The sequence below is a fragment of the Dioscorea cayenensis genome, chromosome 8 (genome assembly GCF_009730915.1).
Source record: "Dioscorea cayenensis subsp. rotundata cultivar TDr96_F1 chromosome 8, TDr96_F1_v2_PseudoChromosome.rev07_lg8_w22 25.fasta, whole genome shotgun sequence".
In the NCBI taxonomy this organism is placed as follows: Eukaryota; Viridiplantae; Streptophyta; class Magnoliopsida; order Dioscoreales; family Dioscoreaceae; genus Dioscorea; species Dioscorea cayenensis.
In genome coordinates, this window is record NC_052478.1 from 21,859,446 (window position 1) to 21,883,745 (window position 24,300).

Here is a 24,300-nt window from a genome sequence, read left to right on the forward strand (position 1 = left end):
AAAGAAGCATTGAGCATTTCTTTAATGCTTTTCTATGCAAGTCATTTTCCGTCATCGACCAAAGGACATGTGATAGTCTAGATCTTTTCTTTTTCGAAGTTCATTGTGTCAAGATTCCTCATCGATTGACTTGAGATGGTAATAATCTCAATGCCTTCATAAATAACAGTAAAAAACTTCCGATTAACTGTGTCCATATGATAGGCATAACCTACACCACATATTCGAAAATGCGCAAGACCTTTTCTTTCTTCTTCTTTGCCCCTTTAGGGTTTTATAACTGTTTAAGACTCCTTATTTTCGATCATTATTCTATTGTCTCGAAGAATTCAAGATCGAAATCAGATCGGTTTAATTCGAGAGTAGTGCTTATTGAAGAAGAAGATCCATTTGAGGTGAGTTTTTAAGGTTCTTGACTTTTTATTTCAGCAAAATTCTTTAGATCATTTCATTACATTTCAGCTGCAATCCTTACTCAGTTACTCTTAATGGTAGCCTAACTTTTTCTCTTCTTCTTCTTCTTCTTATTCTTCTTCTTCTTCTTCCCATCTTTGAGATCTATCCATGGTAAAAGTACTTTATAGATCCATGGTTTCATGTTTTTATCATTTCATCGATTCATACTATATTAAACAGATCGAAGATCATGATTGATTTTTTTCTTGCTTAAATTTCAGAATAATTGCACATAAGAACTCTAAAACTTTGTTGTTTTTTATTCTTATTGATTCAAGAAGAAGAAGAAGAAGAAGAAGAAGAAGAGCCGAATAAATTGGTTGGTGTTGATGATGAAAGCCATACAATGATTAATAATTCAAGCGAAAAGGAGCTTTTCTCAAAGCAGGAAGGTGTTCATAAGGATAACAAAGCTGCAATTGTTACTAATTCAAGATCATGGTCAGGATTGAAAGATCCAAGAATTGTTCGTGTTTCACGTTTGTTTGGAGGAAAAGATCGGCATAGCAAAGTAAGTACTGTGAGAGGATTAAGAGATCGAAGAGTTCGGCTTTCAGTGCCAACAGCAATTCAGTTATATGATCTTCAAGACAGGCTTGGTCTCAATCAACCGAGCAAAGTCGTCGATTGGTTACTAAAAGCAGCTCAACATGAGATCGATAAGCTTCCTCCACTTCAAATTCCACCGGGAAGTTTCCTTCATTTTTCCCTACCATCACCATCACCATCACCGTCGGTTCCTCCTCCCGAAGCTTCTCAAGCTCAAGCTCAATCTCTTCTCCCCATATTTGATGATTCTGACAAAACTTGTGCAAGCGGAGCTCAATCCACCGCTCTTTCATCTAGTAAGTCGAGTGATGAATTTGAAGATCTCACGTTGTTGCAAAGGCCTACTCTATGGAAGATGGGAACCAAAGAAGCAGAAAAATCAAGCATCATCCAAGGTAATGAAGTAGAACATCATCACGGCCGTGTTTTTAGACCTATTCATCCTTCTTTTTCGAGCTTATTACACAATCCATTGCCATACAACACTTCTTTTTATCACTACTGATCAATCGGTTTCATTAGCAAGCCATTCTTCGAATAATCAAGATGAAGTTTCTCCTGGTCATAATTGTCATCCTCCATCAATCATTTCATCGCCTTACATGATGCCTTCGTTGCTCACATCGTATGCTATCTCTCAAAATGAGTTTTGTAACAAAGAATCTTCTCATTTTCAAATGCCAATTAGCTCTACTTCCACTTCAGAAGGTCTTCCATTGAATCATCCTCTAAGAACTTCTCCTCATTCTCCCAGCTATCCTATGACATACTTCCACTCAAATTTAGCACCTAAACATTGATCATGCCCAAAAAAGTGCTGCTTGTTATTTATAATCTAAAGATTCAGTAAAAAGTTTTCAGGTATTCTTATGCTCTTTATAAACATATATACAGTACTACTTTTTCCGGTTGTATGTTTGTGCAAGAATTGCTTGTTTTGAAGTAGAGAAACAAAGGAGGAAGAAACATGATCATAGAAATGTATATTTTGGGTTCTCTCTCTTTATCTTTTCATTCAAAAATGATCAAATGCTAAGTTTTTATTCAGTGTGTGTGTGTGTGTGTGTTATTTATGCAAAAGGATTGAAGTTGAGATTATCATCATCTAAATGTTTGTTTTGAGACAATAAGGGGAAGTTTATACATTTGATCATTTGAATGAAATGAAATATATATTGAAAGCAAGAGTTTATTGAGATGATTCTCGTGTCATTTATATATATATGCATACTTTTGATATTAATATGAGTTATAAATGCAGTATCAGCATGTCTAGTTATCTTTCTAATTGAATCTGAAGAATAAACTGATTATCATCTTATGAATGTTTGCATTATCATGAACATCTAGAGAGAGAGATAAAGAAAGAATAAAAGAAAGTTTTAATTTCATGCATGGATATATATATATATATATATATATATATATATATATATATATTAGCATATGATCATGAAAAGAAAGAAAACAGGAAAGAAACAAATACTGTTTTATTGTGTTTCATTGCACGAATATGAAAAAGAAATATGATCTATTAATACCTTTATAAGTTGAAGCAAACTATAAATCTCCAGTTTTACTTCTTAACAAAAGAGACTTGAAAACAAACACAATAAATGAAAAGAGGAAAGTTATGGGAAGTCCTTATTACCATATATATACTTTGCATTCTTTGATTCTTATTTATTGAATGAATGGATGAATGAATGAATGAAGAACATTGATGTTTTAAGAGAAGCATGTAAAGTGGTAGAATTTTTAAGATGTAGAATGTGGTCCTAAAAAGAAAAAATTCAGAATAAGAAAGAGACAGGAAAAAAAAAGGAAAATGAAGAGTGATATCTAGTGTTGCGCATTTGTGGTCCTCTTCACAATGCTTCAATTGGACCACTTTTTCTCTTCTCAAATATATATATATATATATATATTATTGTTAAAAAAATTAAATGTTTAAATATATATATATCTAATCTCATGCTCATGCTTAGATAAACTAAAGTTATCCAAAGAGAATTGGCAATAACCTCTTGATTTATTATCACCGGGATCCTGCATTGAGTGTTTTTGTTTATGAGGAGATGAGTTCGAATCTTAACTCCTACAAGCACGGGAAATGGTCGATTTCTATGAAGTAATAAAGAATTTGATAGCATATATAAGGTGTATAAATAAAATGAAGCATTTGAATGACAACTAATTCTATAGTAATTGAATTTTACTAAATTATTTTTCTCTCATTTCACATGTAGTTATTCGGTTAAAACTTAAAATATAAATGCATGGATAAAATGTAAGAATATAAATATATAAATAAATTTCACATATTATACATACTACAAACTTATGCAAATGCAAATGTTGAACTAAAATAAAGTTTTTAAAATATAGAATAAAATCATTTAAGGATTTTATATCATTGAAATTTATATTTATCAATAACGTAAGGGCTTAATGAAAAAAAGTAAAACAATTTTCATAAAGTGGGGGGCCTCCCTGCAAAAATGGACCCATAAATTCGCGGCTAGGGTTTAAGGAGCGTTTGTTTCGAGGGCGCGGGAATCGAGAGCTGAAGAGATGTGCGGGATCGCTTTGATTCTCTCTGGAGTTCGCATTATCGGATCCGAAGTCTTCGGTGAATCGAGTGGAGCACGATGTTCTGATTCAGAAGAGGTTTGCATCACCATTCCTCAGTCGGAGTAGATCTTTTGTTGCAATTCTCTTAAATTTCAAGCTTTAGATTCCTGAATCTTGTTGGATTTCAAGTTTCTGCTCTCTGAATCCTACTGAGCAACTATAAAGTTATTATCTTTGATTCATTTGAGAGGTAGATTGTGTGATTTCGTTGATTTGAATACCACGTCTGCGTTTTCTTTCTCAAAAGTCTTTATGTAGCCCTTTCATAATTCATTGATCACAACAAGAAAAATAACTTGGATGATTTTAGCAAAATGTGCAGTAACTTTTAACTGTGTCACGTCAAAAGATGAATTTTTCATTGGTTTTCAAACGGCCCATTTTTACCTTAAAGAGATAATTCTTAATTTTACTATGACCACAAAATTAGATTTGCAATATTTAGCATTAGGGTTTATAGTAGGAATAAGTTAGATGTATAAAGAATTTGAATTTTCACTTGCCTTGGCCTTGGATATTGACCGGGACTAATTTGCAGGTGCCTGGGGCAGTTTTAGAGATAGATGATCTGATAGACTCCCTATTGAGAAGAGGTCCTGATAATTTGGGTAGTAAGAGGATTTTTCTTCAGCTAAAGCCATCATCTTTTCAAGATGGTATGTTCACTTCCACAGTTCCACATGATTATGGGTCCAGTTCCTGATCACGATAGGAGCTGCTTGCTATCATTTTGCCTTTTTACTTTTAAACTTGAGCTTTGAATGTGTATTTGTTTTAACATTGGTAATTCAGATTATGGAAGTAAGGGAAATGGTATTTGCATTCCCTTGGAACATTGTGATGTGAACAACACCACTTCTGTTCTTAAAGCTGTCTGCGCACAAGATGATGCTGGCGGAGTAAAATCTGTTGCAGACCTATATTTCCTTGGTGCCACATTGCAGCTGAGGGGAGCGGGCCCTATTTCTCAGCCACTGGTGGATACTTGTGGAAATCTTCTTGTTTACAATGGTATCAATTTTTTTCCCGTGTGGCTATTAGGGTTTTATATAATTGTGAAATGGTAGTTCTTTTATCGTAAATAATTTCTTGAATTTTGTTCTTTGGGTGTTGTGTGTTGTTAGTCTTTTTAGGACATATATTTCCTGATGGTTATAAAACATTTTCTTATGTAGAAAATTCATAATTCTGAATTCACACTTCATTTTGTAATAGCAATAATGCTGAAAGAATTGCTTCATTGTAAAGGTGAGATATTTGGTGGTGTTCATGTTGATGCTGATAGCAATGATGCTGAAACTCTTTTGCATGAATTGGAAAGGTGTTATTCTTGCAATTGCCAAGGACATGGAAAGAATTGCTCTTGCTCTGGGAAAGGAGAGAGGTCCATACCTGAGGTTCTGTCAACAATTAAAGGCCCCTGGTCTTTAATCTACTGGCAGGTTATTAATTGTCTACAACTTCTTTGTCACTACAGCTAGCATCTATCTTTGCTTCCCAACAGGAATTGCATCTAACTTATTCCTAATTTCTACCACAGGAAAGGTCAAAAACCATATGGTTTGGTCGAGATGCTTTTGGAAGGCGGAGCCTCCTGGTTCACTGGCCAACGAATGATGACTCGCGATTTGTGCTTTCTTCTGTATCACCACCTTCATCTGTTGGGAATATTTATGGTAATGGATCTTTCAAGTTACTCAAGTGTGATCTTCCTCCTTTCATCACTTGGATGAGTTGTTATTTGTTAAAGGAAAGTGAAAGTTACATTGCTGGTGGCTTTCTGTGCTTCCAATGATAGTTGTGTTGATTTTTGGAAGTGATGGTACATTGCTCTCTTCATTGATGTTTGTGTGCTTGTGATTCAAGGGATTGCTGGTTGGTCTTTATGCTTCTTTTTCTTCTCACTTTTTTCTTTAACTATTGCCTTCATCTCTTTTTGTCTCTTGCTGAGTATTTTGTTACACGGTACATGTTTATCTTTTTTTCCTTGTCGAACTTAGCTTGCTTTTGTATTTCCTATATGTTCTTCTTTGTTCTTCTATTTTACTCATAAAAACAGCTGCACCCCTTTCTTTGGCCCTTTTGACATGTAGAAGCAGACATGCAAGTTTCTTTTCCTCTATAATTAGGTATTTTACAGCTCCTGCTTTAAATGGTAATGGGTTTATAATTTGAACGCAGTGCAGGTTCTGTGGCAGGAGATACTTTTTCTTACTGGGAAGAGCTCCCTTGTGGAATATACAGTATCAACTTAGAAGCTTCAAAGAGCAGGGAACATAGTATACATGAAAATTTGAACGGTAAAATTGAGAAGCATGAGTGGACTGATGCGGAGTTAATTAAAATTATTAAATGGGAGCGAGCTTTTCTGGACCCAAAACTGGTCGAAGTTCATTTGTACAATTATCAACATGTGGTGAAGCAATGTGCCTTGGCGTATAGCGTTGGGGACATGGGGGATCATGTCAACAAACAAACAGGTAACTTTTGCTACTAAATATTTAGTAAATACTTTTAGTCAGGTCAAGCCGTATTTTGTTTAAAGAACTTTAATCTTATCTTCAGATAGAGAGATGTCACATAAGATAACTTTTACTCTTGCAGAGAGTGCTTATAAGGTGCTTAATGTTCTGAGACAATCTGTTATGCAACACACTGCTCTAAGCATGGTATATCAGGTATGAACTTCTAGTCTTAATCTGAATTTACGAGGCACAAACTCGTTAATGGTCTGGATATAGAAAATTCCTACAGTTACATTTATATGGCATCTGCTGATTAAATAGTGTTCTACTGGTTATCATGTATTGTGCTGTTGACATCTGTTACAGAGTATGCTGTTACGACTCATCTTTGAGTTGAACACATTTGCTTCATGATTAGTTTATTAAGCATGGCCCTCTTCTCTCTATCGTTATGATTATTTAATCTCTTAATTAAGTTTGAAGTTTTTCTTCTTGATGATTTATCTGGAAAATGAATTAATCACAGGCATCCCTACGTCAGGCTGGAGAAAAGGATTTGGCACCTATTGCTATTTTGTTTTCAGGCGGGCTGGATTCTATGATCCTTGCAGCATTATTAGATCAATGCATTGATTCCAGTTGTAAGTAATCCATGAATGTCTTTAGTCTCCCTTTACTATTTCCTGTGGTCTTTTCTCTAATATAGATTATAGCTTTCTTGAACTCTTACGTTAATTTAATCTCCATTTCCTATGAACAATTACCTTTTCTCTGATTTGCATTATAGCTTTGTTAAACCATCTACAACATCTTCAGTCCCCATTTCCTATGACCTACTACCTTCTACATATGAACTACAGTGATTTTTGCTCATTGGTCCACTTTGCAGACACTATTGATCTTTTGAATGTAAGCTTTGATGGAAATCTTGCTCCTGATAGAGTTTCGGCATGGGTTGGAATCAGAGAACTTCGTAGGATTGCTCCTTTGAGAAGGTAATAACCTGATTTAGTGGTACATAGTCCCAGCTGCTGTGTCATTTCCTGTGCTGATGTTCACATACTATCAGTTATAATTCTGTCTCTGCATTTACATGCTCACATGTATATGTTCTTATATTGTTGGTCATCAATCTTTCTTTGCATTTACATACATACAAGTATGTTATTGTCAACCTTTTATGCCTAATTGCAGTTAGCATAATTAAATATTTCATTCTGTCAGTGTCTTTCTTTTTATCTTGAAGACTCAGTAAAGACTCTAACAAGTTAATTTTAGACATGTTTTAAGCCTACAAGAACTGTAAAACCTCAAGGAACAAAAAAAGATGAACATTGTATGATCTTATATAAAGTGAAAGTTGCCCTGGTCTTGTGTTAGGGGTTGGGAGGAATTGAGGAATAGTTGGTTGGTTATATAAAAGTTTAAGCGTGGAGTGAATGTATTGGATGATAATTGATTAGTACAGTGCATTCATTTTTTGCTAGCTATGTGTGTGCTTTATGGATAGGATCTGAATATTACCTTCATTTATTTATTATTTCTTCAAGCTCTCTACTTTGAAGTTTAAACTAAATGATAGGTGGCGACTTGTGGAGATTGATGCCAGTTTGTCTGATTTAGCCTTGGAAACCAAGCATGTAATGTCACTTATACATCCCTTGAAGACTTACATGGTATGTTTTAGCGATTTTTCCTTTTCAAAATGCACAAAATAGTTATTCCAATTTATTATATAATATATATTGCTGCAAGAAGGAGTGGCCATCATGTTTATAAATGAGAAATGGCCTTTTTCCAGTGCTAGTCATGCTTTAGTTTGATGACCAAAATGCTAAGAAAATAGTATTTCTTTTCATGTGAACAAATATTCTTCTTGTTCAATCTTTTTATGCTTAATACATCAGTTTCTTCAACTTTTATTTTGAAATGCATACTTGTCTTTTCATATTGATCAACAGAAAACTTGGTTCAATATAAATTCTGATTTTTAATAGGAAAATTTGGTTATCTAATTCATAGAAATTATCTCCATATACATATTGATCAACATTGCATTGATAGAGTATTTAATAATAACAGGATCTGAATATTGGTACTGCTTTGTGGCTGGCTGCTGGAGGAGATGGTTGGGTGGATGAAAACATCAATCCTAATTGTCGAGAAGGTCATTGTCGATACAAATACAAATCGAAAGCCAGAATTCTTCTAGTTGGTTCTGGTGCTGATGAGCAATGTGCTGGCTATGGTAGGCACAGGACAAAATATCGGGCTGGGGGGTATGACTAGTTTTTCTAAATGAGTAATTTTATTATCGATTCATATCATTCACATGTCTTTCTACATTATATTGCCAAGTAGCTATCATTGTGTGCTTCCTTCATAAAATCCATGTATTCATTTAGGTTTGAGCGTTGATCTCTTGTATGTTCTTTTGTCAGATGATTAGGAATTTGTACAATTGACGCCATTATCTTTTTAGCATTTAAAGATTACATCAATGTAAAATTAACTTATCAGCCACTCATGCATTAACTTTATTTTTTCTTCAGTTGGCTTGCCCTACACAACGAAATGAGATTGGATATGCAGAGAATATGGAAAAGAAACTTGGGCAGAGATGACAGATGCATTTCAGATCATGGAAAGGAGGTATTTATTTTGTTAGATATAGTAAATCAAACCTATGTTATAAAAATTTCGTCATTACATCTGCTGTAATCAGGCAAGGTTTCCGTTCTTGGATGAAGATGTTATTAGAACTTTACTTGAAATTCCTCTGTGGGAGATTACAAACCTCGATGAACCAGTTGGTAAAGGTGACAAGAAAATTCTGAGAGAGGTACATGTTCGATTCTAATTTCGCCCAGCTTGTTGGTCGCCAAATGAATGATAATTTAGATGAAATGCATCTGTTTATAAACACCTGTTCTGAAAATCAAAGAATATCTGTGAAAGGTTGCTGCAAATGTATCTTGGTTCTGATTTAACTGATGTTCCAGGTTGCAAAGTTGTTGGGTTTAGAAAGTGCAGCTCTTCTCCCAAAGAGGGCTATCCAGGTATTTGTTCAATCTATGCCTTAAAAAGTTCTCACAAACAACTCATTTCAATCTTATTCCGGTTCTCGCGTTCTGTCTTAGTATTATTGAGTTTAGCATTGACAAAGTTGTTCTGTCATGGTGTTTCTCTAATAAGCTTTATATTCTTCTTCAATGCAGTTTGGTTCGAGAATAGCTCGGGAATCAAATAGAAAGAACTTTGGGAGTAATCGAGCAGCGAACCAAGCATCAGCTGGCAGTGTTGAGATTCATGAGTGAACCTTCGACGTTTTAACTCGTGAATAATACTGCTAAGCAGCCGATGTCATTGTGCCGAGCATATGATGGACTGTGGTTGTCAATCTATATTTTGCAGAGATAGGTGTGATATGTTGCAGTCAGGGGACTTGGAGGATGTGTTGTAGATCCATCACAACACACCTCCGCTTTCAATGTCTTCATTAGTTCTTTTTATGTTTGTTTTAAATTATTCATGACATTGTTACTGTGTACATTATCATTTATTTCACTTTACGGATATGTATTATTGCATTTGTTTATCAATAAATTTTAAAATACGGAAAGAAATATGTGAGTGTTGGTCATTAATAATTCGTTGAGCTCATCCCAAATATGTTGCATTAGTGTAGACAGGCTCTATGTTATTTTTCTAAAAGAAGTTCAATTCAAGTTTCTCTGGTTTTGTTAATATTGTAACTTCTAAAAATACGTAGTTATCCTTAAACTTGATCTTAAGAGATTTATTGAGATGTTTGACCAATTTGTTAGATATCATAATTAGACATTTTACATGATGAAACTTGTGACCAGAGTTTATTTCTTTTACACTTACATAGGATTTTAAGATGGATTTGTTATCTTTTACCAGTTGCTGATATACGCGGCCACAATTCTTTGTTTTGATAACAATCATGTTCATGGGAAAAAAAGCTGTTAGATCTTTTTCCTTGTAAACATAAATCTAGCAAAACAAAAAGAAACACTGCAAATAGCACATTGATGGGCTCCAGAACACAAGACAAAAAAAGAACTTAAACAAGGGTGCCACAAAAAGAGCCTTGAAACCAAAACTTCCCACAACATAAAATCAGACATGATGAACATGCTTATGACTATAAATAATATAACAAACTCAATATTTGAGAGGCGCTAGAATTTCAAGCTGTGTGCAAAGCTTTTCTTCAACCGCCTTCTCTGCTTTGAGACGTAGCTTCACAAGCTGCTTTCTCCTCTCGTAAGACACCTGCGCTCTCTGCTTTCTCTTCTCCTCCAACTCCTATATATTTAAGTAAAAAAAATATGACACTTTAGATCAGCTCTCTTCTTCAACAGCTATTGTCCACGTAAAATATATGATAAATCTTCACAAGGAAAGTATTCAGTGAGAGCAGACTAATATCCAGTTCAGTTCCCAGTATAGGATTGGGCGCCATGAGTAAGAGTACCTACCTCTTACACCTAATTCAGCTGCCTAGAAACCAACAGCCTCGCTAAAGATGGCCAAAGTAGCCAACAGAGATAATAGGCGATGAAAATTTAATACAAAGTTTCTGAAATATTTCTTTTCAGCACAGATACTAGTTTAGGCTTATGTTCACTAAATATTCACACCTGCTATACATTTTTTAATCTGGCAATGTTTTTTTCCCCTAAAAGACAGCAAGAAATGAAAATACATAGAGAGGCATTCTTATCTGGCTTAAGAAAAACACCAAACAGGACAACAACACAATTAAAAGACGAAGCCAATTATAGTCCAGGAGCAAGGGTAGAATGCAGCCTCTTGCACACAGCACACACACTCAGGTACTACTCAAAGTCCTAACTGTCAAGCCAAGTTTATTTCTTTCTACCTAGTGAACCAGTATACAGATGCAATGGGTAATTCAGCTGTAATTTCATACTTGCATCCCATGGTCAAATCATCTTTATTAATTTTCAATCTTCCTATAAAGCACAACACTCATTATAAACAAACACAATAATCATTGCCACCAATATCTGTTACTTAACAGAGACATAATTACTATTTTTACAATAAACATGATCATTAACCAGACCTCCAAATTACTAGCATACAAATCTACACTGGGTTCAACATAGGAAATAGACTAAAATCTAGGCAACATTGGTTTTCCAATCACACACTGATGATTTCAGAGACTGCCAACTATTGATGATGCACCATATATACCAAGTGTTAATCCTAAGAAATAAAATACCTAAATCTTCATAGCAGAACAATTTCAACCTTTTAGTTTGGATCAATCAACAAAAGATGCCAGAAAAGATAGAGCAACAAGTGAGCAAATAAGCTTGCGCATGAATGACGTAATTTGTTATGACTATGTCAAAACTTTATAAACTGAATCGCTAAGTGCGTGCTCCAGAATATAGACATAGACCACTACCAATAATTTTAACTATTTTTACAGTAATCTAAAGAGAGAAAACTAGCATTAAAGAGGAAAATAAATTTCAACAAGCAACTAAAAAAATCACCTTGATGGTATCATAGTGGTTCCATCCAACCTCCTTGGAAAGCCGTCCAAGTAGACAATATTTGTGTCCAGGTTGAAGCCTCAAAACCCTGAGAATAAAACCAACCAATGCAATCTCATATAAAATCAATATATAAATCACAAACATCTTAACATAATCAGACCTAAAGCACAAAACTCACTTGAGAGCATCCGGAATGACAACTCGTTTCATCTTGTCATAGGGTGGCGGCACACCTTCATATGCCTTCAGCCTAGCCAGAGCTGCAGCTCCCCTCTTCGTCTTATGTGGGATCATCCTAAACATTGCAAACCAATACTCCATCAAATCAATACTCAAACTACTCCCAAATAAGAAATCAAAGAGATATCAACAAGATCTTAGAATCATCGCGAAATAATACTATAATAGTTATAATAAGAAAAAATTTAAAAAATCAAGGAAACTGAAAAAAGGAAACCAGTGGAAAAAAAAACTAGACTTCAAAAGAGAAGTATCATCTAACCCTAAAAACACAGAAGCCATAAAAAAAAAAACTTAAAACTGGATGAAATCAAGAACACAAGCAAAGAGTAAGAGATTAAGAACAAAGAAATCAGAATCAGACCCACGGATGGTACGCCAGAGGATCTTGGCAGGTGATCGGTAGTGAATGGGACCATGCGAGGGCTTAGTGTTCATACGCTTACGAAGAAAGCGCAAAAACTTCATCTTCTGGCGAACAAGCCCGCCAGACATGCAGATCTCCTCGCAGCGCACGACCACCACCCGCTGCCCATTGAGCAGCTCCTTGGCGAGGATCGACGCCAGCCTTCCCAGCATGTGCTGCCGCGCATCCACTACCACGCGACGCGCGCAAATCCCCGATCCAGAGACCATCTCCGCTCGCTCTCCCTCGCAGCCGCTGAAGAACGAGAGGGATCGAAATGAAGTAACGCTAGGGTTTATCCCTTTATATATTGCCCGCGAGACCAGTTTTCGGGTTCGGGTTCAGCTCCGGATCCGGATCCGGATCCGCAAACCAGTAATGGGCTTCAAGAGTGTAGGCTAGATAATCAATCCCTGACCCATGAGCACGTTCCTAACATACATACATGGCATGTCCACATTTTGTCAAAAAAATATATATATATGTAAAATATTTATTGTGTAATAATTTATTTGATCTCTTTTTATAACAATTTGAACATTTATTGATATAAAGATATCTGAAAACAACATACATTATATAGATTAAAGAAGAACTATATCCTTTAATATATTATTATTATATATATATACATAGGCTAGTGCTCATAGTTTGACAGGGAAAAAATAGAATTTGTAGAACAAAAGCATGAATTTTGACTTGGAATTTCATGCAATCACTTGGCAAAACAATTGTTTTCTCCTCCTCTGATTTTTTGTTTGCAATGCAGCAACAGCAGCATCAAGCTCACAGCAAACAACATCATCAATCAGTTCCTTGAATATTGATCTTTCAATCTCCAAAACAATCTCTTCCATTTCACTTCCAAAATGTTGCCATTCCACTGACTTCTTCAATACTTGTTCACCAGATACCAAATTATCGTCATTCTCGCTGTTTTCACCTTTCAAGCTTTTCATTCTCCAATTGATCAATCTCTGAGCAAACTTGTCTTAGTAATCGTTGTCCGGTCGGAAGAATTCTCGAGAGTTTTCTGGTTTTAATGTATGGACTTGTTAGTTCTAGCTTCTGGACTAGCACTTCATTAACTACATCAAAAATGAGCTTCCGATGAAGTTTTTCGGTGTCATTCTTTGGCCGGAGAATATTGGTCTGTGATTTTGTTTGTTCAAGCACAAGGAACAAGTCAGGATTGATTGGATGGCCAGAAGAATGAAGCTGAAGAGGCATTGCAGTGAGATCCTTCATTAGAAGGCTTGAGGCAAGGAGTATCTCTGATACGTATCGGTGATCGGGTTTTTGAGTGTCGCACAGCAATGCAATGTGGTCTGTGGTTTGAGTTTCGCCGTCTTCTGAACTTAGTTGGCTGAGCTTCTGAACTAAGATTTCAATGCTTTTGAGCTTCTTGTGATTAATTTCTGAAGATGAATCTGTGTATCAAACCAAAAGTCTCAGAATTATTCAAAATGTACTTGTTGATGTATAATTTGTTTCTTATCTAACCTTTGAATGAATTGGAAATTGTTTTGACTGGAGATTGCATCATGTCAACCTGGCAAAATGAAGCATCCAAGACAGACATTGGACTTGGTTGTTCAGGAGGAGCAGCAGTAGCAGCATCTTCTTTCAAATTAACCGAAGATTTCTGAAACAAACAGAAGACAAGCAAATTCAGTAAACAAATTAATTAAAATGGTAAACCGAAACAATGGCATGTAAATGAAACATACATTGTGTTCCGAAGATCTATCAGCACTTGTTACTTCAATGTCTGCCTGTGTTGAAACCAGGCTAATGTTGCTATATGATTTTAAAGAAGTCTCATCTTTTCTTGTTTCAGTGCTTGCTTCGCTTGATTGGGCATCGACGGATACTGTTTTTTTGGCAGGTTTTCTTCCTAGTTTACCTCTTGGAGAAACTGATTCGGATGACTGCTTGCTTGGAGATTGTCTTTGAGGCTGATTCAAGTCCGAAGAAGGCGTAGGAGGCCGACGTATTTTTTTCTCCTCTCCTAACTTTTTCTGCTGCAATCTAGGGCTTATAGAGCCTGAAGTTTTAATCGAATTTCCATTGATCTCTTTACGCGGCAGCTGAATTCTTGACGGAGGTCTTGGTAAACAATTTTCCTCAGTCTTATTATTCACAGTCACAGGCCTGTTCTTCTTCTCCAATGTCTCGCTTCTTCGCGACATTTTAAGCTTTGACAAGCCTTCTAAAGGAACAACAGCAGAGGAAGGACTAGCACTTGCTTTGCTAATAGGTTTCATCGGCTTCATTACGACAATTGGAGATTCAGAAGCTCGATTAGTGCTCTTCGGAACTTGTATAGCATCCAACAACAGTTTGAGATCCATGAGGTCCTTATTGGTTTGCAAGATCTCAAGCTCTTTCAGTCTCTTCTCTATTTCACTATGAACAAATTCAGGCCGGTGTCGGAATGGTGCCTTCTTCGCAACATGGAGCTTCTCCTGCTGCCTCCATGGAGCTGTCTCAATTGGAATCCTCGCAGTTGTCGTCATCGGTTTTCTTTCTTGACACTTGTTCTTCTTCTTCTTCCCACAAACATTGTTGTTAAAACTACTTGATATAATTGTTGGTTGTTCTTGAACATTATTTGGCATTGCCTCTAAACCCATGAGCTTTGCAACGACAACCGAATGCCGTATTTGGCTACTTGATTCTTGCTCAAAACTCAAACTTTTCGGACTTTTTCGGTTCATACTAATCTTACAAGAATCAGTACTACTATCAAGTGACAATCTTGGAGACTCTTTGAGTTTGGAAACAAGCTTAGCATCATCTCTTCCATCATATGAGTATCTAGGACTATCTCTTGATACCAAATGAATCTTCGAAGAGGTTTTGCTTTCAAATGATGGTCTTGGTTCTTCTTCACAATGTGCTTCTTTGAGTCTAGCTAAAACTCGAAGAGATTCATTCATTTGCATTGCTATTCTTGATTTCGAATCCGGCCTCGGAGAATCTCTATGCTTAAATGCATTCTTCTTCTTGAATTCATCCTTCTCTTTGGTCAATGTTTTTATCGAAAGACCTCGAGCTTCTTTGTATATAGAATCCTTGACAACATCTCGGAAATCAAGTGATTCATTGGGTTGAGGTTCTTGTGTTGATTTGTTACAATCTAGAGAAGAGAATGAAGAAGAACATGATGAAGATGAGAATGATGTCCTTGATGACTCCATTGAAACTCTTTGATTTTCACTACAATTCTTGCTATGACTCTTCTCCTGAAAACATTATTAAAAAAAAAAACAGAATGAAAACAAGAAAAGAAAACACTCTTGTTCTCAAATCTAACAAAGATGAGAGCAAAATTTACCAGAACAAACTCAGTAATTGGACTGCTACTGTTTGATGATGAATGTGCATGGCCTAAACAGATAAACCCAGAAAAAAAAAGCAGTTGTATAATAAATGGATTAAACCATACAAGAAAAAAAAAAAAAACATAGAATGAAATGGTGAAAGTACCTGAAGAAATGGATCTCTTATGAGTGAGTCTATGAGAAAGTCTTGGAGAAAGAAACTGATGGCGCTCAAACATTTGAAAGAAACCAGCCATGCAACCAATCTGCTTCTTCAGGTCAGAGTTTTCATCAGAAAAAACACGGAGAAACTTTGCAGACATTACTGAACACTGTTTTTTATTTATTTTTTTCTTAAATCATTCACAGAATCAAAAACTAGTTTGAAGTAGAAGAAAAAGAAGAAGGAGAAGATATTGAGGATGTGGAAAAGAGAATTATAAATGATAATATGTGAACAGAGGAGAGTGTGTGAGTGAGAAAGAGAAGGTTTATTACTTATTAGAGCATGATGATAAAAGAAGGCATGTGGGCATGATAATTGTGGATGGGGCCAATGCATTGGTGGTGCATGGACATGTGAGGACTGACAGGAAAGAGATGGAGAAAGAATCAAAGAATGCAGGTTCAAAGCTGATGTTGGTTTCTTATTACTGTCATTATGCACTGGCTTTGTGCTTTCATTCTTCATTGTTGGGTTGCTAAACTGGACAGTCAACAGTGAACAGTATAAAGTAAACAATCAACATCTCTGTTCTTTATGCTCTGCTTTGTAGAAAGATCTCATTCACCTTCTTTGCCTTTTCCCTTTTCTTTTTACAGCTCACTGTCATATATATATATACAGAGAGAGAGGTGTTTTTAGTTTTTACAGCTTTGTTGATTATAGTGAACAGGAATGGAGAATGTAGATGAAGTCACTCTGTTTACTCTTGTTACTATTTACTTTTTCCTCTCCATGTAACTATCTCTCTCTCTTACTATCTATCTATCTATCTATATATATATATATATATTTTTAACAATTTGGTTAAGCTATAGTTTCACTGATTAACAATTTTTAATTTTACCACAACTACAGTAACAGAGCTGAAGACACTTAACTCTAAAAAAAATTTTGACAGTTTAACTCATTTTTAATATATAACAGAGGTTTAATAATTAAAAAAAAGTATATTAATAAATTTGTCTAAATGATTGATTTTTATAGTAGCAGTTTGTATTTGTTTGTGCCGGTTGTTTGATTTTTCTGTATTTTGTTCTTGTTTTGATAATACATTGGTGGTTTATCTTTTTTTAAATAAACAAACAAATAAATAAATATGTGAGTATAAGAGAAAATACAATGTTACATAGTGTAAAAAAACAATATAATAATATTTGTAAAAGATTATATTGGGTTTATACAATTTTTTAAAGACAAGATTCAAGTTCAAATTTTTTGCATAAAATCAAAGTGTGTAAAATATTTAAAAAAATCAATTCACATTTTTACACATGATAGGGTCATTTTGTCAAAATAAAATAAAATAAAATATATATTGAGTTTGTTTTTATTAGTGTCAGATTTATATTTACTAAATAAACATTCATCAAGTTTGTTGAAGTTTTATAATAAATGTATCATAAAATCATATAGGATTTCCTATATATGTATGACCTTACTTCAATTAGTAAAATAAAGTAACAAGGATCCATGTCCTCTCTTCTGAGTCACTCCACTACCACCCATTTATTTAGTGGGGCAAAGTTTAGTACTTGTAAATTATTACTATGATATGATTAACTAATTATAGAAGCCAGTACTTAATCATTGAACTAATCACTGAGATTAGTTTGTCAATAAGTCACTCTCATAAATATAAATAGATAATAATAATAATAATAATGCATTAAATAGAAGGGGATGATATAAGAGTACAAAAGAATAGAAACAAGTAATTGCAAGGACTATGTGTGGTTTCATGCTTAACATTCCAAACATGTTGAAACATATAAAAAAGATTGTTTCTTTTGCTTCTATTCTTTGAGCTTGTTTTTACTAACAAATGATATGAGGCTTTGATTGCATCTCCCTAATTAGAAATTTAGTCAAATTCCTTTTTAATAATTTTATTTTTTTTATGTGTGTTTATTTTAAGTGTTTTCGATTAAAAAAATATTGAAGGAGGGATTGTATTGATATTAAGTGAGATTCCTCTGCCACATGATTGTACACTCTCTAAGAAATGCTGGCTTTCACAGGTTACTCCATTAATGGCCATTTTTTTAATTTTTTTCACTGTTTTTTTTACTGTTTTTGCATCTAATGTTGTCCATTGTTTTTTATTTATTTCTTGTTCTTGATGTTGTCATGGATTTATTGTTTTTTTTCCTCAGTGATTCTTTGTTATGGATTCATTAGATTGGGAATATGGAGCTAATTACCAAAATAAAATATTAAATATGATTTGCAATTTGTTTTCTTTTTCATTCTTAAACAGTGTTTTTTAAAAAAATTTTCTTTTTAATTTCTTTCATAATGTGGATATGCCATTCCAGTCACATTCTATTTATGGCTCAAACTATTTATGTCTCAAATATTATTATTGATTTTCAAACCTAAAAATTAATTTTAAGTTGACCCATCAATCAAATTTAGCTCAATAGCTCAAAATATATGGATATATTATAACTTATATATATATATTTATTTTTTATCTTTACGAACTAAGTTAAGCTATAAATGACAATTTTTTATGTTTCGTATTACATTGAAATAAATATGAATTCTCCAAAATAAAACGGATCATTTTGAACTAAATTCTGAGTAGAACTCAAGCGAAACATAGATTGATCAAGCTTTGCTTATTTCAATTCAATTCAAGTAGTTACTAATCATTACAAAAATTATATTAAATCTTAAGTATTATTATTTTTTAATAAATATGAACAAACCACGCGTCAAAAACAAGCACACAAAAAGAGCTAAGCTCTGCAACACATGTGCTTTCTATTTGCATGAACTGAAATTTGAATCTGCCTCTTCAACAGAATGAATATCTTTATGCAAATGATCAAATGGCAATAGACCAAACAATCAAACCAATCTATATAAAACCTAGTTTGCTACAAAACTTGCAAACAATGAGAGAGAGAATAATAATGCAGATGCATTTGAAAGGGAAGGGGAAGATGATTGGTGAAATGAAGTGGAGATAAAAAAGGAGAGGGATGCAAGACCACATGAATAAAGCTAAAGGATCACATGGTGGGGGAGAGCTCCAATTTTCATTAAGTGATGGACTTTTTAGTATGAAGGACAAACAAACTAATTAAAAACCATGTTTCTTGGATTCAATCACCATCTTTGTACAACCAAAACCAGATTGGCACATGATGTTTGTTCCTATTTTCTATCAACATCTTTCTGCCTACCAAATCAGTCTCTGGGTGGGATCATACAGTTAAGAGTGTCTTGTGTTTGGATTCATGTCTTTTTGTTTCTTTCTTTTTGATTGCAAGACAAAAAGATAAAGATTCATCTACTTTTCGACAAACTATTATGTTTCAGAACTATGTATGTTTTTTTCGTGTCACTATGTATTAATTCACAAGTTGAATTACTGAATGAAATGAACCAAAGGATACAAATTCATGCCAAGTTGAGCCTTATCTAGAGAGCATCAAGTGGTACTGAGAATGCCAACCAATATGGCATCATAACATGTGGTGGTGGGCCAAAACTCAAAATTAAAATGGCATGAACATTGTTGTGATATTGGCAATCATATGGAACTTTTATTCAATGTGATTGCAGCAAAACAGAAAAATAAAAAAAGAAAAGAAAAGAAAAAATGATCTTTGCTTTTAGTAGTGATAAGTCTATTTGCAGGCTGAATGAAACAGTGATGGATCATATAATGGAGTGTGTGTGTGTGTGAAGGTTCATGAATCTAATGGTAAGATTTGTGACCACATAATTCAGGCAAAGTTGAAATGCAGTAATTTATGGCTATTCTGTCAGCAAAAACTCTAAAGAACATCAGTTAAGGTTTTGGAAAAAGGATGGGAGAATCTTAGCTGGCCATAAGACTGACATGTGAGATCTAAACAAAAATGTTTGGTTTTGTGTCTTGCAGAAAATGAAACAATTACTGATCGATGGCCGAAACAGTACCTTAGCTATGATTTGGAATCCTATGGCATTACTGATCTTCGATTCTGCATTATGAAGTTCATACAATTAGTAACAAACAAAAGAGTAGATTGAAGTACCTAGTAATTTCTTGCAGAGAGTTGGTTTTACTTCAGTAAATAAGGAGTAAAGAATGCTGGTACAAACAAATCTGCACTTCAGAATGAAGGATTGCAATCAGTGTACAATGGCTGCATTCATAGAGCTGTCTCTGAGAAAACCAAATCTATCACATGAATGCTGACAGTGGGGTGCTACAAATTTATAATAAAATTCAAGGTAAAAAAAAACCTGTTGAACTCGAGGATGCCTCAATAACTTGGACCATTGACTTTTCTCAGTTTCATAAATGCTGTCAACATCCGGAGTGAAGAAAAAACCTGCTGAACAGGCAAAGCCTAGCAGAGACAGCAAGTTGGACGGTATCATAATCTTCAAAACGAAATATTTGAAACAATTGAATCATATTTAATGTGATCGCTACATGTACAAAGATACAATAATTCATCACTGTTGTGACAGTCATCAGCTTGTAAACAACAATATCTCACACACTATTCTTATCATATTTGCAGATCAGCAAAGCAGAAGGAGAGAGGATAACTGCATCAAGGGGAAAGCAGCAAATGAGGCTTTGTCTATTCCTTGAAACTGGTTTACACAATTCATGCACATACAAACATATCCTGTGGATTTACACACAAGAAAAGAAATTTTAATTTAGGAAAAAAAATTTAAGACAACATTAAAGCTTCAATTCTCCAACAGCTTAGAAATGACGATATTTACACACCAACAAGTAACTGGTAGTCAAACTTAAAAATTGAAGTCACTCGTGAGATAACAAAGGCAGTGATTTTCACATGGTTTCTAACTTTGGCAATTTTCTTGGATGTATATCACATAGTGTCCCTGATGTCATTCCTATTTGTATCAAATTATTTAAAATCTCTGATCATATGGTGTCAAGAGCATTTGATGATCATTAGGTCAAAGAAGAATGATTTGGAATCTTTTTTATTATCTGCCAGTAGAACTTCCAATCAGGATGTTTCTCTGATATAGCCGCCTGGCCAAATGGGTGGTCTCGTACATATTGTTGGGTATCATCACACATAGCCAGCCCTTCCAAATACACACGCAGATCTCCTCCAGGCCCTGGTGATAAAGTTATAAGGCTGGTCAAGGAAAATGGGAATTAATTTGAAAAAAAAATAACAAAACTTTGTTGAAGGCTCACCTAAAGAGTTATCGTGTCTGTTGTAGAAATTGTAGGGATGGGGAAAGATACTAGTGTATGGCTGCACAATAAAAAAGATAAATATTATCACAAAATAGCTATTTATAAGTCCAATGAAAAAAGAAAATTGACGAATGAAAGTAGCATCAATAAAAAAAAAAGAAGAAAAAAGAAAGAAAGAAAAGAAGATCATAAATTATCAGCCATAGGGCAAAAACACAGAAGAGGAAGGTATTGATACCGGGTTGCACAAGGCTTTGTAAGGAGAATCATCAATTAGTAACGTATTTGATGAAGTATACTCTCCTATCTCCCATTGAAGATCAGGGTCCTCTTTGTTCCACAACTTCTTCAAGTCTTTTAAGACCAAAGGTTTATGCACATTCTCAATGGTCCTAAACCCAGTAGTGGTGCATTTCGATAGGTCCTGCAAAAAGTTATATATTACCCCAGAGTCTTTTAAAGTAACTTGTAATAATTATTAGTATTAACATCTAAAGCAAAAAAACATAAAAAATTAAAAAATTTTAAAAATTAAAAAACCCAAGAATATACATAAACTATTTACTTTAGGCATTGTGATCAATAAAACTAGAATCCAATTAAAAATAGGATGGAGGTTCTCATGCAAATATACAAGCGGGTTCCCCCTTAAATTCAAGGGAAAACAATGGATAGAATTTAAGAATAGGTCCCTTTGCATCTAGGTGACTGAATATTGAAGACGAGATCAAATAAGGAGCACTTATAAAACTTCACCCAGAGGGAGACTAACCCCAATTATTGTAGCTAGTGCTGGTCAGAGAATTTTACAGAACAGTTCCTATATTAAGATATTTAATAAGGGCTCTTTGCTTTCAATATGATCCAACAACAACAAATTTAGCTTATAAAATCATGTTATGCCTTTATAGGCCTCAACACAAGCAACAAAATTGTAGAATGAACCATATCAAGTGCATAAAAAAAATAGTGATTTTTTTTTCAAGATAGGAGGATCAATTACCCAACAAAATAAGAGCTTTTGTTTAAAATCTCCCATGAGAAAATCAACCACACTATCCACATTATACCTGCAAAAGTTTTAGAAACAAATCAATAATCCAATACAACATCATGGAGGTTCTAAAGCATGACATTGAGAAAATACTACCAAATGAGTGGAATTTCCTTCGTGAATATTCTAAATAAATGGATGACACCACAAGAAAACCGAACTCAATTCATGTAATGATTTGAAGGCATACCTTACTCTAGAGGACCAGACACCAATATTGAATCTTTCAAAGCAAAACTTCAGAAAATCATCACAGAAGGGTCTTTTAAAAACTGAAATAGAAAACACACATCAGCAACAAGTAATTGGAAAATAGAACACCCCATCATATCAGTGAGAAATCATACGTGATTTTCCTCTGATCCTTATATCAGCCTTATGAGCTTTACGAGGATCAGACAAAATATCTGCAAGCAGTCCATTCAAATCAAGGACAAGCAACTTTTGTCTGGGCAAACTAATTACTGCTCTTTCTGGCTGCATGATCATTGTTTCCAGCTTCTTATCTTTGTTCATCAAACCCAATGAAGAAGCATGGTCAACGCCACGGTTTCTCATTGAAGAAAAAGAATTTCCCCTCTTTCGCCAGACAATAATTTCTTCATCACAGCGTACATCTGAAGTATCTGAAGTACTGTCTTCATGAGTATTTCGTACCATATTTTGAGCACCAATGGTATTTATCAAAGCACACTTCTTCATAGAAAAATTACCAGATGGCTTGTCCTCGAGGACATTGGAGACTGCTTGGAATGAGAAACAGCCTTCTTCCTCATACAATGGGAACATGGGATTATTTTTGTTAATTGGTATGTTTAAAGTTACATGATCACTTGCAATTTTTCTAACTGGTGGTGGGGGCAACTTTAACTTCTCCAGGCGATCAGATGAGAGCGTTTCTAAATTTTCTTTTGGAGAAACAACAGAGATATCTGGAACATTATCGAACTCAACTAGTAACTTTCCATTGTCGTGCATATGCGACTTTTGCAATTCTTTATTCACTTTGCTTTTTGCAACCCACCTGTTCTTTCCCACAGTAGTTTCCTTTCCAGAAATAGAATCCTCAACATGTATCATAACTTGTAACTTGTTGTCAGGTGTATCTTCATGGATCTGTTGAACGATACAGTCCAAGCTTTTATCAATCTCCTTTAGCTTGACCTCCTTAATTTCCACTGGCTCAACATATGACTTTGAATCCATCTCAAGAGAGGTGTTGCTATGATTTTGAAAAATATCTAAAACGCTGAATCAAACAACATTCATCAGTTCTCATACTGCATCATTTTAAACACAACATAACTGTATATCATAGAATTTCACATGTAAAAGGTCAATGCTTGACACCAAAAGGAACTGCCAAAGTTCATTCTGAACTTATCCTATCTCGCATTAAGTTCTTTATTCGTAACTCATCAACAAAGACTCCTTTTTCATAAATGCCCAAGAACTACCCTTTTTACTTCATCATCTTTGAAGAACTTCAAACACAACTAAAGGAATTAAATTTCTCCTCATAGATCTAAAAGACAACCAAATCGAAAGGAGAGGATAAAAGCATGCCTTTGCTGGCCAAAAAAAATAAAATAAAATAAAAATTACTAATTTAAATCAGTAAAAATCAATCTTTTCGATTATCAGTCAAAAATGAATCTTTATTACTCCACAAATGCAATAAAAATCCATCCTTTCCTGCAACCCCTTCAATAAAAATTCTGAAACAATGAAGTTATTAATAGTAAATCACAATTCAACATCAACCACTGCACAAATGATTTCTCACCATAAAATCTCAAAGAAAACCATCAAACTCGAGCTTTATTAGAATTTAGAACCAAAGATGATGTCTAAAAGGTCAAAAGCAAAGCATTCAAACAAAATCGCAGGTTATCAATGAATCAAAAACCTAAAAAACAATATCGAATTAGATTAGAAACGAGAGAACATCACCTGAATCAAAATCTCTTCGCCTTCTTTCCATGAATCGGATGGTCTTCTCCGAACGAGGAATCATTCACGCGGGTTTTAATAGCTTTTCTGGTCAGCAAGCAAGCCCCACGAGCACTGAAACGCATAACTTGTCCCTCTTCCCAATGTTTAAGTATCGTGATCCTAAAGTATAAGGACAACAATTTGTTTGCCGTACGATTCCCTAGAGATGGTGACAAATCCATATCGCGAGA

The 24,300-nt window shown here is 34.5% G+C and overlaps 5 protein-coding genes across 8 annotated transcripts; 2 read left to right on the forward strand and 3 right to left on the reverse strand.

Annotated features, from left to right (window-relative positions):
* Positions 1 to 224: 224 nt before the first annotated feature.
* Positions 225 to 1,890, forward strand: LOC120266593 (transcription factor PCF6-like). 2 transcript variants are annotated; one of them, XM_039274233.1, is made up of 2 exons: positions 225 to 395; positions 735 to 1,890. In XM_039274233.1, the coding sequence occupies exon 2, from the start codon at positions 803 to 805 to the stop codon at positions 1,508 to 1,510; it is 708 nt and encodes a 235-aa protein (XP_039130167.1). In that variant the 5' UTR covers positions 225 to 395; positions 735 to 802; the 3' UTR covers positions 1,511 to 1,890. The 2 variants fall into 2 exon arrangements, with proteins under 2 accessions (XP_039130167.1, XP_039130168.1); XM_039274234.1 differs by having other exon boundaries at positions 738 to 1,890.
* A 1,672-nt stretch (positions 1,891 to 3,562) lies between these two features.
* LOC120267931 (asparagine synthetase domain-containing protein 1) lies at positions 3,563 to 9,725 on the forward strand. Of its 2 annotated transcripts, XM_039275611.1 has the most exons (15): positions 3,563 to 3,675; positions 4,178 to 4,295; positions 4,432 to 4,650; positions 4,888 to 5,081; positions 5,180 to 5,315; positions 5,826 to 6,119; positions 6,244 to 6,317; positions 6,631 to 6,745; positions 6,994 to 7,099; positions 7,687 to 7,780; positions 8,187 to 8,383; positions 8,657 to 8,756; positions 8,830 to 8,946; positions 9,107 to 9,163; positions 9,323 to 9,725. In XM_039275611.1, the coding sequence occupies exons 1-15, from the start codon at positions 3,580 to 3,582 to the stop codon at positions 9,419 to 9,421; spliced, it is 2,016 nt and encodes a 671-aa protein (XP_039131545.1). In that variant the 5' UTR covers positions 3,563 to 3,579; the 3' UTR covers positions 9,422 to 9,725. The 2 variants fall into 2 exon arrangements, 1 of the variants encoding a protein (XP_039131545.1); XR_005538629.1 differs by lacking the exons at positions 9,107 to 9,163; positions 9,323 to 9,725 and having other exon boundaries at positions 8,187 to 8,352; positions 8,830 to 8,945.
* A 400-nt stretch (positions 9,726 to 10,125) lies between these two features.
* Positions 10,126 to 12,586, reverse strand: LOC120267913 (60S ribosomal protein L13a-4-like). The gene is made up of 4 exons (XM_039275589.1): positions 12,273 to 12,586; positions 11,847 to 11,963; positions 11,666 to 11,753; positions 10,126 to 10,439 (listed from the first exon to the last, which is right to left on the reverse strand). Exons 1-4 carry the CDS (start codon positions 12,542 to 12,544, stop codon positions 10,296 to 10,298), a joined length of 621 nt encoding a protein of 206 aa, XP_039131523.1. The 5' UTR covers positions 12,545 to 12,586; the 3' UTR covers positions 10,126 to 10,295.
* Positions 12,587 to 12,985: 399 nt separating this feature from the next.
* Positions 12,986 to 16,202, reverse strand: LOC120267861 (protein LONGIFOLIA 1-like). The gene is made up of 5 exons (XM_039275536.1): positions 15,807 to 16,202; positions 15,655 to 15,707; positions 14,045 to 15,562; positions 13,818 to 13,959; positions 12,986 to 13,744 (listed from the first exon to the last, which is right to left on the reverse strand). The coding sequence occupies exons 1-5, from the start codon at positions 15,961 to 15,963 to the stop codon at positions 13,254 to 13,256; spliced, it is 2,361 nt and encodes a 786-aa protein (XP_039131470.1). The 5' UTR covers positions 15,964 to 16,202; the 3' UTR covers positions 12,986 to 13,253.
* A 4,399-nt stretch (positions 16,203 to 20,601) lies between these two features.
* Positions 20,602 to 24,173, reverse strand: LOC120267813. Of its 2 annotated transcripts, XM_039275496.1 has the most exons (8): positions 24,068 to 24,173; positions 22,828 to 23,363; positions 22,462 to 22,740; positions 22,305 to 22,386; positions 22,064 to 22,130; positions 21,299 to 21,484; positions 21,058 to 21,118; positions 20,602 to 20,975 (listed from the first exon to the last, which is right to left on the reverse strand). In XM_039275496.1, the coding sequence occupies exons 2-8, from the start codon at positions 23,318 to 23,320 to the stop codon at positions 20,803 to 20,805; spliced, it is 1,341 nt and encodes a 446-aa protein (XP_039131430.1). In that variant the 5' UTR covers positions 23,321 to 23,363; positions 24,068 to 24,173; the 3' UTR covers positions 20,602 to 20,802. The 2 variants fall into 2 exon arrangements, with proteins under 2 accessions (XP_039131430.1, XP_039131429.1); XM_039275495.1 differs by having other exon boundaries at positions 22,462 to 23,363.
* Between the last annotated feature and the right edge of the window lie 127 nt (positions 24,174 to 24,300).

Coding starts and splice junctions, on each gene's coding strand:
- LOC120266593 (XM_039274233.1), top strand. CDS start 803: ATGATTAATAATTCAAGCGAAAAGGAGCTTTTCTCAAAGCAGGAAGGT.
- LOC120267931 (XM_039275611.1), top strand. CDS start 3,580: ATGTGCGGGATCGCTTTGATTCTCTCTGGAGTTCGCATTATCGGATCC. Junction 6,746..6,993: donor TCAATGCATTGATTCCAGTT/GTAAGTAATCCA, acceptor TCCACTTTGCAG/ACACTATTGATCTTTTGAAT. Junction 7,100..7,686: donor AGGATTGCTCCTTTGAGAAG/GTAATAACCTGA, acceptor ACTAAATGATAG/GTGGCGACTTGTGGAGATTG.
- LOC120267913 (XM_039275589.1), bottom strand. CDS start 12,544: ATGGTCTCTGGATCGGGGATTTGCGCGCGTCGCGTGGTAGTGGATGCG. Junction 11,964..12,272: donor CTCTGGCGTACCATCCGTGG/GTCTGATTCTGA, acceptor TGCAATGTTTAG/GATGATCCCACATAAGACGA. Junction 10,440..11,665: donor ACCACTATGATACCATCAAG/GTGATTTTTTTA, acceptor TTAAATATATAG/GAGTTGGAGGAGAAGAGAAA.
- LOC120267861 (XM_039275536.1), bottom strand. CDS start 15,963: ATGTCTGCAAAGTTTCTCCGTGTTTTTTCTGATGAAAACTCTGACCTG. Junction 15,563..15,654: donor CAATTACTGAGTTTGTTCTG/GTAAATTTTGCT, acceptor TAATGTTTTCAG/GAGAAGAGTCATAGCAAGAA. Junction 13,745..13,817: donor AATTTCCAATTCATTCAAAG/GTTAGATAAGAA, acceptor TTTGATACACAG/ATTCATCTTCAGAAATTAAT.
- LOC120267813 (XM_039275495.1), bottom strand. CDS start 23,320: ATGGATTCAAAGTCATATGTTGAGCCAGTGGAAATTAAGGAGGTCAAG. Junction 22,387..22,461: donor AAGGATCAGAGGAAAATCAC/GTATGATTTCTC, acceptor TTTCTATTTCAG/TTTTTAAAAGACCCTTCTGT. Junction 21,485..22,063: donor AAAAGCTCTTATTTTGTTGG/GTAATTGATCCT, acceptor AACTTTTTGCAG/GACCTATCGAAATGCACCAC.